Source organism: Miscanthus floridulus, chromosome 16, assembly GCF_019320115.1.
Source record: "Miscanthus floridulus cultivar M001 chromosome 16, ASM1932011v1, whole genome shotgun sequence".
NCBI lineage: Eukaryota > Viridiplantae > Streptophyta > Magnoliopsida > Poales > Poaceae > Miscanthus > Miscanthus floridulus.
In genome coordinates, this window is record NC_089595.1 from 46,797,553 (window position 1) to 46,812,257 (window position 14,705).

Below are 14,705 nucleotides of genomic sequence, written 5' to 3' on the forward strand. Positions count from 1 at the left end.
TCATGGTTGTGGTTGAGCACTAGCATCATACTACCCAATGCATTACCCTATAGGTATCAAGGCAAAAGGTACAAAGTACTAGGAAATCCTTAGTGGTAATCGAGGTAGACACATGCAGCATGAATTAAATTATTAAAGGTGTATAGGTCAACAAGGAAGATCCCATGCTATACTTGCCTTAAAACTTAGATCCTTCTTCTATTGATTCGTAGCCTCCAAAGAACTTCTTCTAGATCACCAACTTCTTTTATATCACCAACGCAAAGCTCATCGACTGGACATGATCATAAAGCACGACACAAGCATTCATGCAATCATACACAAAGCAAACAATAGATCTAAATTAGAACAGTACATCAGATATAAAATCAAGATGAAAAGTTTGTAAAACGAATCTACGTCTCGCTACAATCATATAGACACGAAAAGCACTCTAATCGGAGCTACGATTTAAAAAGAAACGGCTACCAAAAGATCTACTCATAAGAAAAAATATACAACTAAAAACTTCATGTGTTTTAACTATATAAAAGCATATATAAATTGAATTAAGTCAAATTTAGATTTGAATTATATAACTAAAGTAAAACAAATCATATTTTATTTATAAAACCTAGTTGCAAAATTATTATTCAAGTTAGAGCTTAAACCATAAAATTTCATAGTAAAAATTATTACTAACGCGTAGATTACGTTGTTACGAATCCAACGCAACTTGAACAGGTCAAAACGGGGCTAAAACATATAGAAGATATGAATTAAACAAGATTTCCTTTAAAATAATAGATTAAATCTAACCAGGAATTTTAAAAGTTGAAAACATATCTATCAGTAGTATGAAAAAGTAGATTATAAAATTACGAACCTAACGCAAGTTGAACGGGTCAAATCGGAGTTAAAACAGAGAAGATATAGCCTACAGAAGATAGTGGCAATCTTGTAAATAGATGGAACTTAATTTTCAAATTAAAATAATTAAAATCTGGTTTCTAAATCTGACCGAGGACTGCGGATCCTATTTTGAAGAAAAACAGGGGCCCTTATGAAAGAATCCAAGGATGACGGGTTCTAAATTAAAAACCCAAGGGTCTCTTATGAGAAAAGAAACGGCTACCAATATATCTACTCATAAGAGAAAATATAAAACTATAAACTTTATGTGTTTTAACTATATAAAAGCATATACAAATTGAATTAAGTCAAATTTAGATTTGAATTATAAAACTAAAGTAAAATAAATTATATTTTATTTATAAACTCCAGTTGCATAATTATTATTCAAGTTAGAGCTTAAACCATGAAATTCCATAGTAAAAATTATTACTAATGCGTAGATTACATTGTTACAAATCCAACGCATCTTGAACGGATCAAAACGGGGCTAAAACGTAGAAGATATGAATTAAACAAGATTTCCTTTAAAATAATAGATTAAATCTAACTAGGAATTTTAAAAGTTGAAAACATATCTATCAGTATTATGAACATGTAGATTATGAAATTACGAACCTAACACAAGAACGGGTCAAATCGGAGTTAAAACAGAGAAGATATAGCCTACAGAAGATAGTGTCAATCTTGTAAATAGATGGAACTTGATTTTTGAATTAAAATAATTAAAATATGATTTCTAAATCTGGCCGAGGACTGCGGATCCTATTTTGAAGAAAAACAGGGGCCCTTTTGAAAGAATCTAGGGACGACGGGTTCTAAATTAAAAACCCGAGGGGCTCTTATGAAATTAAGTAACGCGAAGGGGTATCAACTAATTGAGGCCGTTGGATCTTCACTGATCGACTCAGATTAGAAGATGGGTAGGGGAAAAGATGCTGGCACCGGAACAGTGAATGTGCGGTGGCAGATACGCCGACGTTGACGATTTCTAGTCAGAGCAATTGGGGAAAACATCTACGGGGCTTAATTAGGCTCGGTAATGGCACTGGAAGATAGAGAACACCACTGCGAACTCGACTCTACAATCTATTGCATCTATTGGCGAACAGAGACGATGGGTTGCAAGCTAGGGCGGCGACGGAGCATCGGCGACACGGCGTAGGCCATAACGGAAGGAGACAGAGGGAATTAAGGAGTTCTACGAGATCGGGAACTTAACTAGAAGCTCTAGGACGTTCTTACCATAACGGAGGACCAACTAAGCAACGCGGCGACGTAGAGCTCTTCTCGACGGCTCGGGATGGCAGCGCTAGGGTTCTAGGCGGCGTGCACTCGGGTTCGGGGAAAGCGGCGCAGGTGCTCGACTGATACTTATGGGGCGGTTCGGCTTGCAGCGCACGCAAGTCGACGGAGCGGGGCGGAGGCGGACTCTCGTCGGCTGGAGTCCGGCACAGGAACGACTGGCGAAAGGTGACGACCCCGACATGCGGGCCCAACGCATCAGCGGAAAAAGGGGGATTAGGCGTGGGACCAAGTGGACTGAGGGAGCAGGCGGGAGGGCCGCGGAGCTTGGCTTACGCGCGGAAGAAACAGGAGAAAGATGGGGAGAAGCAGGCCGACAGAGAAAAGGAAGAGCTGGGCCTCGAGCCAGATCGAGAGAAAAGGGAATTTTCCATTTCCCAATTTTTTTTCCATTTTGTTTTCAAATTCAAATCCAAATGTAAACCAAATCAAATTCGAATATGATTTAAAATACACTTTTTAATCCAAACAAAAATGAGCAAATTTTGGGTAAGTTTTCCGAGAATAACTTTTTAAATTCTTTCATTTTCTAATTTTCTTTTCTTTTATTTCAAAGCCATTTTTAATTTCATTTGCAAAAGCAATTTAGACTATTTTAAATTTTCAATCAAAACCACTCAACCCAAATAAATCAAATGCAAGGGCATGTATGCTCAAACATGTTGCTACCTTATGATGAATTTTAATTTAACAAAAAGTTTTATTTTCTACATTGTCATGAGCATAAAATTCATAAATAAATCATTTTAAACCTATTTTCAAAAGAGGTAAATTTTGGGGTGTTACAATTGTCTTGCTCCTATTTTGGACGTGGTTGTTGGCTTGTTGTTAATAGAACTATTGTGCAAATATGAATTCAAAAGTACTAAGAGCGTAACTATTGTTAGGCTTCGCAGTGCTTACTAGGTATACGACGCACGCAGCAGCTAGTTTTAATTGTTATGCCCACACGAAACTGTTAATCTGCATGGAGAGACTGCAATTTCGATCGGTTGAGCCTGGGAGTGTTCGCAATGCAAGCGCTCGCATGATCCAAGCTTTTCTCGGCCTAATAAACCACCAGTGGAAAAGTTTGGAGGATGGTTCGAGACCTAGGGCTAGTTCGGAAACTCAAATTGTCTTGGAATTTTAGTTTTTTTTTTCCAGAGTGAGCAATCTAGGAAAATATCATCTAAATAAGTCAATTAGTTTTTTTATGAGGGGCTTTCTATCTCTATAGGTTTGGCTCCTCAGTCCTCTTTGCTTTCAGATTAGACTTTGGTAGGATGCTTGTGCAAGCAAGGTCAGTAGGAGGCATCCGTCCTTGCGCAAGCGCAGGAATATTCCTCTCCCTTGAACAGGGATTAGGGTCGTCTACAGTGCGAGGCCACGAGCCAGTGCTGCCCCTTGCATGGACGCAAGGAATTTACACTACACCTGCACATGTGTGCACACAACTAGCCAGCTTCACAAGCGTAACCCCTTCGATTCCGGCCTTCATTTATAATCCAATCTTCTATTGCAACTTTTTCGTTTCATTTCTACTACTATGGGTTGCATCTTCGCTGGCAACGTGACAACTTTTGTTCGGGTATTAGGTAGCATTTGGTTGAGACTCAAGATGGAGTGGGACTGTCCTGTTTTTTATTTTCTAGGACGGGACGACTCTATTTTCTGTTTAATTGACAGGGAAGGAATGTGATGTACTCATTTTGTGTTTGATTGAAGGGATAAATAGGATTAGATTGGATGGTGAATTTAACGCCATCACCTGCTGTTTAGTGGGACGCCCCCATCCGTGCTTTTTTCAGGGACGAGCTCGCCCTCGTTTTCTAGGAATATGCTAGGAATATTTCCACTTACTCTGAACCATTGCATCCCTCGAACCAAACACTATCTAATTAGTTGAACCTCATCATCAGTACTACCTTTACCTCCCGCCCGCGCTTGGGGACGGGGGTGGCCGGTTGGGCACGGAGTTAATTAGTTGAGACGAGCGGCGAGTAGGAGCCTCCTCGCTCTCGCGTGACTACTGGCAGCTGACCACTCAAGTCAAGGCGATCGCAATCCACGGAAGCTGCTCCTGCTTATTACGTTAGTAACTAAGAAATGGATGTGGTAGTTGGTATGTGACGAGCTGTCCTGTACCGTTGTGCTACCTTTGTTTCAAATCATATGTCTCTCACCTATAGACTATGTATAGAAACATAAATAAATAAATATATATATATATATCAGAATGGCTTATAGTTTGGAATAGATAGTGTTGACGCCGAATTGATCCTGAATTACACACCAGCTAGGGCTAGTCGTCCCACTACTACATATTTGACATTCACTGTCGGCTCCAACATCACTTCCGGTTTTTGACTAAAACCAACAGCGATAGGACCAACCGACATTGATATTAGGTCATCACTGTCGATTTTTTTTTGTTAAAACCGACACTGATACGCCAAGATCCGACTGTGACATTGGGTCATTACTGTCGGGTTTTTTTAACCGATAATGATATGCTACCAGAAAATTTTATAACTTTCTCATATGATGTTCGATGAAGACAAACTTTATATCAAAGTTATAGTGCTCGACGAGATCTACAACTTTGTAGTTCAAAGTTTTTTATTTCAGAATGTTTGGATGTCTAAATACGCACCATAAAATTTTATAGCGTTAATACCAAAAGGAGTCCATATGCTCTATAGTCATAAGTGAATGTGCAGTGGTAGTTAAGGATCTCGGATGGAGAAGCGACCAAAACAAAATTTGTAGATATTGAAAAGTTATGCAACTTTATAGTTTACAAGTTTCTTATTTGAAGTCATTATGATGTCACTCTATTTGATTCGCAAGATTTCATAGAAATCAATACCAACTAAAGACATATGTTCCATAGTCATAAGTAAGTGTGCAGTGGTATTTGAGAATCTCAGATGGAGAAGCAACAAAAACAAAAGTTATAGATCTCGAAAAGTTATGTAACTTTGTAATTGATAACTTTTCATTTGAAACCACTTATCTAATGAAAATTACGTCTGATTTATAAAATTTAAAATTTGAATTTTTCAAACAACCTTGAACGGACAAACACCCAAAGCAAAAGTTGTAGATATATCTCAAAAAGTTATGCAACTTTACGGTTAACAACTTTTTCATTTGAAATCATTTATCTAATAAAAATTACAGTTGAATTTTCTCATATTTGAAATTCAAATTCTTCAAATAACTTTGGATGGAGCAATGACCAAAACTAAAGTTGTAGATCTCGAAGAGTTATAAAACTTTGTAGTTGACAACGTTTTCGTTTTAAATCGTTTAGGGTCCCAAATACTCATTTTAAAATTAGATGAACATAAAATGGTTAGGATGAATATCTCATTTAGACACCAGCATCTTACAGGTGGAGTGGTTAGGGGATGAACACACAAAGCAGGAGGTTGGGGATTCGAGGGCTGGTGGTCGCAAAGCACACGTTTTTCGTGCAAAAAATAGCGTGACTTGTGGCTGTCCAGTGTGGTCTCTCCTAGTATTAGTTTTTCCCTATTTTTGTAGCCCATTTTTGGGGTTTTCTGAAAACCACATCACTGCCATGATGTGAACCCCATCACTGTCGGTTTACCTGTGTTGGATCAAAATTCGGTAGTGAAGGGGGTTTTGAACCGACATTGATTTAAAGATCTGTGGTAGTGTCCGAGCCGCCATAGGCCGAAGACCATAGCGAGGATATCACACTTACATGGTGAAGAACGAAACGGCTAGTTTGTAGGCAAACTAGCTAAGAAACTGTTGAAGCTCTTGCCCGAGAAGGACCCCATGAGGCAAGGACGTTACTTGGTTGCTCTAGGTCGGCTAGCAAGCCTAGGATGCCATCTTTGATCATCGGATCAAGCGATGAACAGCAACATGGGGTTGGAAAAGGGCAAAAAAAAAAGTAGTAGAAGTAAAAAGAACGATTGGATGTTGGATGATCTCAATCGGCTGTGATCCTCTCTTTATACAGAGGGGTGGTCTTATTCCAACAGGAAACAAGTCCAGATCAAACTTTTTCAAGTTTCCTTGATAAAAAATAGATCCCAAACCATTTTGAAAACCAATTGTTTCGGAATAGTACAGGAAAACTAGTCTGGCCAGGTCCCCGTCCTGGTCGGTTTTCTAGGGGGCTGGGCAGCCACATAGGCTATAAAACCAGCCTGGCAGCTAGTGCAAAAAGTCTTCCAAAAAATTGTATTGAATTCATGCAGACTCGCTTGGCACCCCATGCTCGTCGGTGGGTTCGGTAGCATGCGTTTTGGGCTCAGGCTACACGTCGCGACAACCGGAGCGCTTTGCACGCCCAGGCTAGAGACCACTAGTGGGCCCTCGCGCAGTGCCCATCGCTCTCGATCCCTTGGTCTAGGAGTAGCCACGTGTTGTCTGCCAACTGGCTTCTGAACTCCCGGAGATGTGGGCCAGAGGAGCCTCCGGGCCCTTCGTTGGGCCAGTTTGTCAGCGAGTGGGGCGGTTTCTCAACGTGCACCCTTCCCGTTCCCGCTTGATGTAGTCTTTTCGTATTCCTCCGTCGTCGCACCGGCAGAGGGAGTCAATGTGCTCGGTGCGTTGTGCTCCGCGTGGTGCGAACCGTCATGCAACGCAGTGACGATCTGAGGGGTGAACGGCCGCAGCGATTCGAACATGCGGATCCGAGTCGTCGGTCCGGCGCTTAGGGTTCAAGAGGAGTGTGGCTCCTCGATTCCCGTGCAGCGGATTCGTCACGTGGAGTAGCACGTGGCTGCTTACGGATCTCCTATCACTCGTGCCATTGTGGCACGTGGTTTATCCCACGCAACCGTCCTGAAACCGTCCCTGCGCATGATTCACAGAGTAAGGGGGCATTGGCTCCAAGGGCTAGTGGACCTATAGGTAGATCCTCCGTTGGTGGCCGATCGACCGACCATCATCGGCCCTCGTCCCTCCACTTGGTTATAAATTGCCCTTTGGTGAGGGTGTCTGGAAGGCACTTGGTTATAAATTGCCCTTTGACGAGGGCGTCTGGAAGGCACTCCACACATACTTCACTCAATCTCCACCAGACCACCACCAAGAATACTAGCTATAGCTAAGCAGAAATTGCCATGTCAAAGGTACATAGTGCTTTGTACTTACTAAGCAATGCCCTTAAGGAAGAAAAATGTACCTCCTCTTGAAATCATTGTAGCAACAATAATATTACTTTTGTACGTAAACATTACTCTATCAATTTAGGCTCTTTGTCTCTCTCAATCAAAACTCTTTTTCTTCTCGAAATGAAAAATAAGAAGCCTTCAACCAACTACAACAACAGACAAATAAAGCACACCATCCATAACGGGCAACTCAACTACAGCAAATTAACAAATTAGGCTTAGAATTCCAACACATGAGATTTCAAACAGCATAAAATGCTCACATACACATCTACCGAAATTTGTATTCCATTTCCCATCATTATTTTCCAACTAGAAACAAAAAAAACTTTGAATACCTTTAAATATTGTTGCAATTATCCTCCTTTTTCGGAAAAAAAGTTAACTCACTTCTTAAAATCTGATAACTTCCCCACACGGGCGACACGGGCGGCCGCGCCCTCCCAAACCTTAGCAGTCGCCCCCCCCCCCCCCCCCCCCCCTCCCCTGCCACGCCGCCGCCGGAGCTGGCCGCTGGCATGGCCACGCGGCTCGCCGGGATGGCGGTGGCGGGGCTCCTCCTCTCCTCGCGATTTGGTGGCGCAGGTGACAGCGAGCCGGCGGATCTCCTCCCACTCGGGCGGCGTGGAGCCCGGCGAGGGCGTCCGCCGCGGCTGTTGGCAGCGCCGGCTGGTGTCTGGCTGGCGCGTGGGGACGGCGGCGGATCCCCTTCTCCCTCGCCCGTCCCTTCCTCCAGTCTTGACGGCGGCGGCTGCGTTGGCTCGGATCGCTGGTTCGGGTCCGGGGCGGCTGGATCCGGTGCCCACACAGCCGGATCTGGAGCTTTGGTACCTGGACCCGGCACTCTCCCGAAGGGCTGGCGAGGGCGGTGGTTGGCCAAGGCGGAGGCAACGACGACATCAAAGGGTGTCGGCACCGGTGCTCTACTGCCGGTTCTGACGCCGCTGGGCAGGGGGCGGCACCCACGGGGGTGGGGCGAGTGTCTGGTGGTGGCTGACGTCGGATCGCAGCGTCGACAGCACGTGCCAATTGCCGGCGACAGCGGCCGCCTGAGGCGTTGGTCGTACGGCGGTGTTTTCGCGAGCAGCGGAGTCAGGTCCGACTCTGTGTTGCCCGGCCGGAGGGGGTGACGGCCGACGTAGCTGTGCGGCTGCTGCGTGCAGCCGGCGCATCGAGGCCCCTCTGAAGGGGTTACTGTGGAGCGGCATGACAACGGTGAAGGCAGTGACGGATGGCAAGGGGCCTTGCTTCTTGGCCCGACGTTCGTGCTTGAAGACTCCTTGGGCGAAAGCCTAGCGACGACGACACCTATGGGTGCCACTTTCCCTGTTGGGGGCGTCGTGTATCCCCTATAGCACTATCATCCAAGGGTGAAAGCCCGGTCCACTTTGGACGTGCGACGGTGGCGCCATCGGCGTCGCTACCTTCCTGAAGGCGTCGCGTTTGGATTTCGTCGTGGCCTCGATGTCTCCTCAGTGATTGTTTTTCGCTTCTTGGCGCCTCGATGACGCGTGGAGGTGGGTCTTGCTGCGCGAAGTCGAAGCTGCTGCGTCAGGGATGTGGCTCGGCAACGATGACACGCGGCGAGCACCCTATTTCATCGTTGGCTGGGGTCTGCTAGGGGTCGGCAAGCGCTGGAGGCGAGGCGGGTGGCCGTAATTGGAAGTCGGAGCTGCTCTTTGCGGGGTGCTTGAACTTGGCAACGTTGACCGGTTGCGGCCGCTTGCTTCGGGCTCGTTGGTGGGTGGCTTGTGTGTGGACTGCCATGAGAAGTCGGAGCTGCTGGCGTCTTCTACCATGCTCGGCAACGATAACCCATGGTAGTGTTAGTGCTCAGCTGCGTCGTGTAGGTTGGTTAGCCTTCGGGTGCCCTTTTGACATCATGTTGGCTAGCCCTCTTGTACGTAATTTCTTTCTGTCTTAATTGAGCGACAGAGCTCCTGCCTTTGTTTCAAAAAAAAAAGAAGTGGAATCACAGTAGCATCAATAGTGTTGCTCTTATTAAGTTCAAAGTTACTCGATTACAAAAAAAAACTCGATCCGCGGTGGCTAGACAGCCCGGGTATTCTGGCTTAAGAAGAAGATCTTCTTATGCAGATCGAGAAAACCCTCGAACTCTGTCCCTACACAGCGGCACCGTAGCTCCATGAGATGAGCTGGCTACAGACCTATGCTTTGGATGTAGGGCAGACGATGGAGCCCCCCTGGTCATTGCGGCCGAAGCCACAAATAAAGAGTGAGTCCCTTGGGACTAGAACTCTAACCACCCCAAGGGGAAGATACTGAGCCTGCACTGACCACTCGATTACTGATTTAAGTTTGTCTCAACTGTGTGAGAACAAATGTTTTGTTTCATCGAAATGGAAAACTAATGAAGTCTTGAGCTAACAACCACAACAAGCACTTGAAGTAACCATCGGTAACCATGGGATTCAACTATCACCACTTCAGAAACTAATTCACATGAGGTGCAAACATCTCAATGGAAAGAAGACAATTTCATATAGAGATTTATGAATTAAAATATTTGAAAGATCTTAATTGCTTCTCTGACTGTTCCTAAAGCTGTCTGAAACAGTTGATGAAACATGAAATCGAGTCTTGAACTTACTACCCCATCCCACATCTCAAAAGCTGGGATTTTTGAAGTTTGCCCTCTTTATTAACCCACGTCTACTATAGTAGTGGCAGCTTACAGCAGCAGTCGCCGAATCTGCAGAAGTGGAATTCTAGGAGGCACCTCGCAGGCGCAGCTTGGCGGTGGCGCCCCCCGGCTGCTTCTGGAGCATGAGCAGGTCGTCGCAGTCGAACCCGCAGCCGCAGGTGGGGCTCTCGAGGAAGTTGTCAACCCCGAAGTCGGCGGAGACGATGCCGATGGAGAACTCGAGGTTGTCGCCGCTGCGGGTGACCTCGACGATGTTGAACCAGAAGAGGAGGACCTTGACGGAGACGCCCTCGAGGTCGGTGAGGTGGTCGGTGGCGATCGTGCCGCTGATCTTGGTCTTGTAGCGGAGAGTGTAGGAGCCCTGGATGGAGAACTCGCAGGAGGAGGATCCATTGAGCGTGGCCGTGAAGGCGCCCGTGGCGTTGTCGAGCGTGTAGGAGACCACGCCCTTGGGGAGGATCCCCGGCGGGAAGTCGTAGTCGGCGAGGACTTCGTACGCCGTCGGCTTGGCGAAGGCGGTGCCGCTCGCCGCAGCCGCGGCGGTGACGGCAAGGAGGAGGAGGAGGATGCGGTGGGCGAGCATAGCCTGATTGGGGAGGAGAGCAGTGGAGTGGAGTGCGGCTTCGATTTGGTTTGATGAACAAGGGAAGGAGACGGATGGCTTTTATTGTGCTCTGTGCTGCCTTGAACGCCGGGTCCACCACCGTCCGGCTCCCAAGCAAACGTGCCCTTGATCAACCAATAGGAAATCAAGTGTAATGGCCAATGCTTTTAGTTTCTTTCAATCCTTTACTATGACATATATAGCCAGTAGGATTTTATGAAAAAGACCTTTGATTATTTTTTTTAATTTAAGGGTCATTAACAATAACAATCGCATGACACTAAAAAATAACAGCCAACCTACGAGAAACTAGGTGGTTTTTACTAAGAAGAAAATATGTATCTTGATCTAAATTTTGACTTGTTGATGGGGAGTCAGAAATTGGAACATGGGTACTCAACCACACCTTCTAGTTGAACTAGACTCACTAATCATGTCTGCATAAACTTAATTTGATTCTCCGTAGTAATCGAGTACAAACTTAGATCCCTATTTTAGATTTTCTTGCTCCTATTTTGGACAAGGTTATTGCTCAAAGAATCATTGTGTGCAAACATGAATTCAAATCAAGCACTGCGTGCACCCATTAACCCTATGAAGAAAGAAGGCCATGAGAGAGCGAGGATAACAGCTGCTTGGCTTCACTGTGCTTACTATATACGACGCAGCAGCTAGTTTTTATTGTTATGTCCCACAACGGAACTGTCAATCAGCATGGACAAACTGTAATTTGGATGGGTTAAGCTCGGGAGTGTCATCCCAACGCAAGCGCTCGCATGGTCGAAGGCTCTTTTCATGGCCTAATTAAACCACCGGTGACAGTTTGGAGGATGGCGTTAGTAGAACGCTTTGTGCAAGCAAAGGTTAGTAGGAGGAGGCATCCTTCCCTCTGCAAAGCGCAAGAATACCCCTTCTCCCTTGATCAACAGGGACTTTTGGCCTGCGCTCTGAACAAGCCGGTCCTGCTCCTCGCATGGAAGGAAAGGAACTCAGCATACACCTGCACATGTGCAGTAGACCAGTAGTTGTGACGAGCGGCCCGCGTATGTCAGCTCCGTCCAGCCGGATAGTAGCTGAGATGAGCGGCGAGTATGGAGCCGCGACCACGCCCTCTAACTGCCTCCTCCTCGCTGTCTCCCGTCACTAGCTACTTGACAAGTGCCGAGTGACAACCTAAGTCAAGGTCATCGCAATCTCGTAGGATCGGCTCCTACTTAGGCCAGCATCTAAGAAATTGAGGTCCCTTTGAATGGCGCAAAAGATTCTTGTTTCCTAGGGTTTTTTTTTCTCCGAAAATAAACCGATTCATGTATATTAGCAAACATGTCCGTGCGTTGCGACGGGATGTACAAGTTACACTGTCGTTAGATCAACATGCAACAAATAATTTAATCATGCTTGTGCATGCATATGTACACCAGTCGATTTGTAACTGTTATCCACGATGGCCGTACAAACTTGTGTCTGTCGACACATGGCTAGGCTGAGCTTGAGCTAGTCCTTTCTCACCCACGATAGCCATGCAACTCCACATGTCATGGTAGATTGGAGTTCGACACAGATAGCAAGTCAACTCCATAGGTCGTGATAGATTAGAGTGGTACGGATTGGTTTATGCCCACAAGGTTATTTTAATTTGGGAAGCAAATAAACCAATGATGGGAGTTAATTATTTGCTTCCATCGCTGGTTTTATTTGGAAAGCAAACAAACCAGTGATGGGAAGCAAATAAACCATTCAACTTCTTTCGCTCGATGCCCGACTTCGGTAGGCTCGTGGAGTGACCGGCGCCAGCAGCACCGTAAAAAAGGAGTTTTATATCCTTTTCTATTTCTGTTTCGAGTAGGATTCCTATTTAATAGGTTACTCAAGGTAAGAGACATCGTATGACAGGAGGAGTCTATTTGTATTAGGGTTATTATTCAAGTGTACTTGTAGAATTTATTATTGCTTGACATTTATTATGTGAGGAAAAAATATAAGAAGAACGGGAGGTACTTGGAAAAAAAATAAAGAACTCTCAGAACAGGAGAAAATAAAGAAACCGAAAGGGAGAAAAAATTGGAAAAAACGGCGAACCGCAAAAAAAAAATTGAAAACCAGGAGTCTTCATTCCATACAGAGAAGAAAAGCTAAAAAATAGTAAACCAGATCCGAACAAGAGGAGCATCATTTAATTGGGCTTTATTAAATCAAGTAAATTACCAATCACGTGTGGGCGGAGCCGGACGGTTTAAAGAAACGCTTCGTTTACGGAGTAGGACATAATTAGGATTCTTACACAAGTTATTCAAGACTTAATAATCTATTTGGATTAGGATTTGGATTCGTTCCTATCTAGATTACTTCAAGAAGCCCTACGTATATGTTATTATATATATAAAACATGAGAGTTATAGAGAGACGAACAAAAATAGTTTTCATATCCACAGAGTTAGTTAGAGGAGGCCATACCAACAAAATGGGTACTAAAAAAAGGGCTGAAATTTTACCTCTTTATTATTATTATTATTATTATTATTAAGTATAAGTATAGATTTCTTATAAAATTCCTATGTTCCAAAGGATAGGTACACATGTATGTACCATGTGTCATCTTTTTTCTAAAAACAATACAATTCTAGATTTACATTAAGTTCGACTAAATCTATAGAAATATTATTAACATTTGACTGTAATAGATGTACTGTAAAGTATATTTCATATTAATCTAATTATATTTATTTGTATTAGTATATTTTTTTATTACCTTCATTTCTAAAAATTATCATTCTAGATTTGGAGATAGTCAAACTCTTTTAAGTTTATGTAACAAAGTTTAAAAAAGTATGGAGCCGCAAACCCGCTTTCAGAGGAGCCTTCCATTCACGTTTGTCTTTCTAAATGAACCTTACCCAAGCACTGCCCAAAAAAATAAATAAATTGAGTTATTCCCTTGATATCAAGAAAATGACGATAGAGATATAGTGCGATGACCGAAATTACTTCTAGAGAATATCTGTCATGTCTTGGTACTCCTCTTTGTCTTTCCTCAATGAGTCAAAGACAGTGTTGCAGTGCTGAATAGGGTGGATCACCCACATATCCAGTGGAACCTGCATGTTTATATGCAGGCATACCTCATTACACTCACCATTATGGACTAAGCAAAATAGAGTGTGGACAAGACAGTAACACTCACCTAAAGTTGTAAGGGAAGAGTATTGTTATCCTGTCATGCATGTTGTTTGTCCAAGAACCTGAATATGTCCTTCTCTGTTTCTTGTTTAAAGTGACGTATTGTTTCTTCGTGTACGATATATGGGTGAATTGAAACCAACGTCAAAGATCGTGTTTCTTTTGTGGTTGAGAATCTCCATTTTGCATATAGTACAAAAAGAATGCAGTGAGGATAATTATAGACAATGAACAAGGGACGTTAATTATAGAAATAAATCACTTACATGAGAGATTTGTCAAGGTCTTTTAGGTGGTATAATTGGTATATTTCCTCAAACTCAATGTTTATCTCGTCCTCAACATGGAAGTAATGATAGTGTCTATTTTTTGTAATGAGCGCGCTCTACCTTGTTTTGTCGCTTCCATGTACCATTTGTGTAATCGGAACATTTGGGTTGGCAGCTCCTTACCAAGTCAGGTCTGACAAGAGGCTCACCGGGATCATATTTCCAGACTTCAACTCTCGGGTATATTGGCAATGGTGTGTCCCCTCGGAGTTGAGCAGCAGTGTGACCAGTGTCCATCATCATCTCCATGAGACCAGGTCCTCTTCAGAAAGCACAACGAGCGAGTCGATTGTGTCCATGCTGTGGAGCAGCTTTCCCTTTCTTCCTCGTCTAAAATGACTTCTCGATAGAGCGTTCATATTGTTTGTCGCCTAGCCTGGACGACAAAGTGCTGAGCGACCTTCGGGGATACCTTTTCCTTTACCGGGGGCCATTGTACAGACAGCTAAAGGTCTTCCTCAACCTTATAGTGTATCCAACATGTTTGGAAGTTGGTTACATCATTTAAGCAAGGGCTTCAAGCCGCTAGTCCCATTGGTTGCTTTGGTTATACAAGAATGACATAATTTTTGGAAGAAAAGGTGTTTCTTCTC

At 44.1% G+C, this 14,705-nt stretch overlaps 1 protein-coding gene across 1 annotated transcript; it reads right to left on the bottom strand.

The window, feature by feature from the left end:
- Positions 1-9,820: 9,820 nt before the first annotated feature.
- On the bottom strand, positions 9,821-10,649 carry LOC136513938 (uncharacterized protein At5g01610-like). Its single transcript, XM_066507912.1, has one exon. The coding sequence runs from the start codon at positions 10,583-10,585 to the stop codon at positions 10,067-10,069; it is 519 nt and encodes a 172-aa protein (XP_066364009.1). The 5' UTR covers positions 10,586-10,649; the 3' UTR covers positions 9,821-10,066.
- Between the last annotated feature and the right edge of the window lie 4,056 nt (positions 10,650-14,705).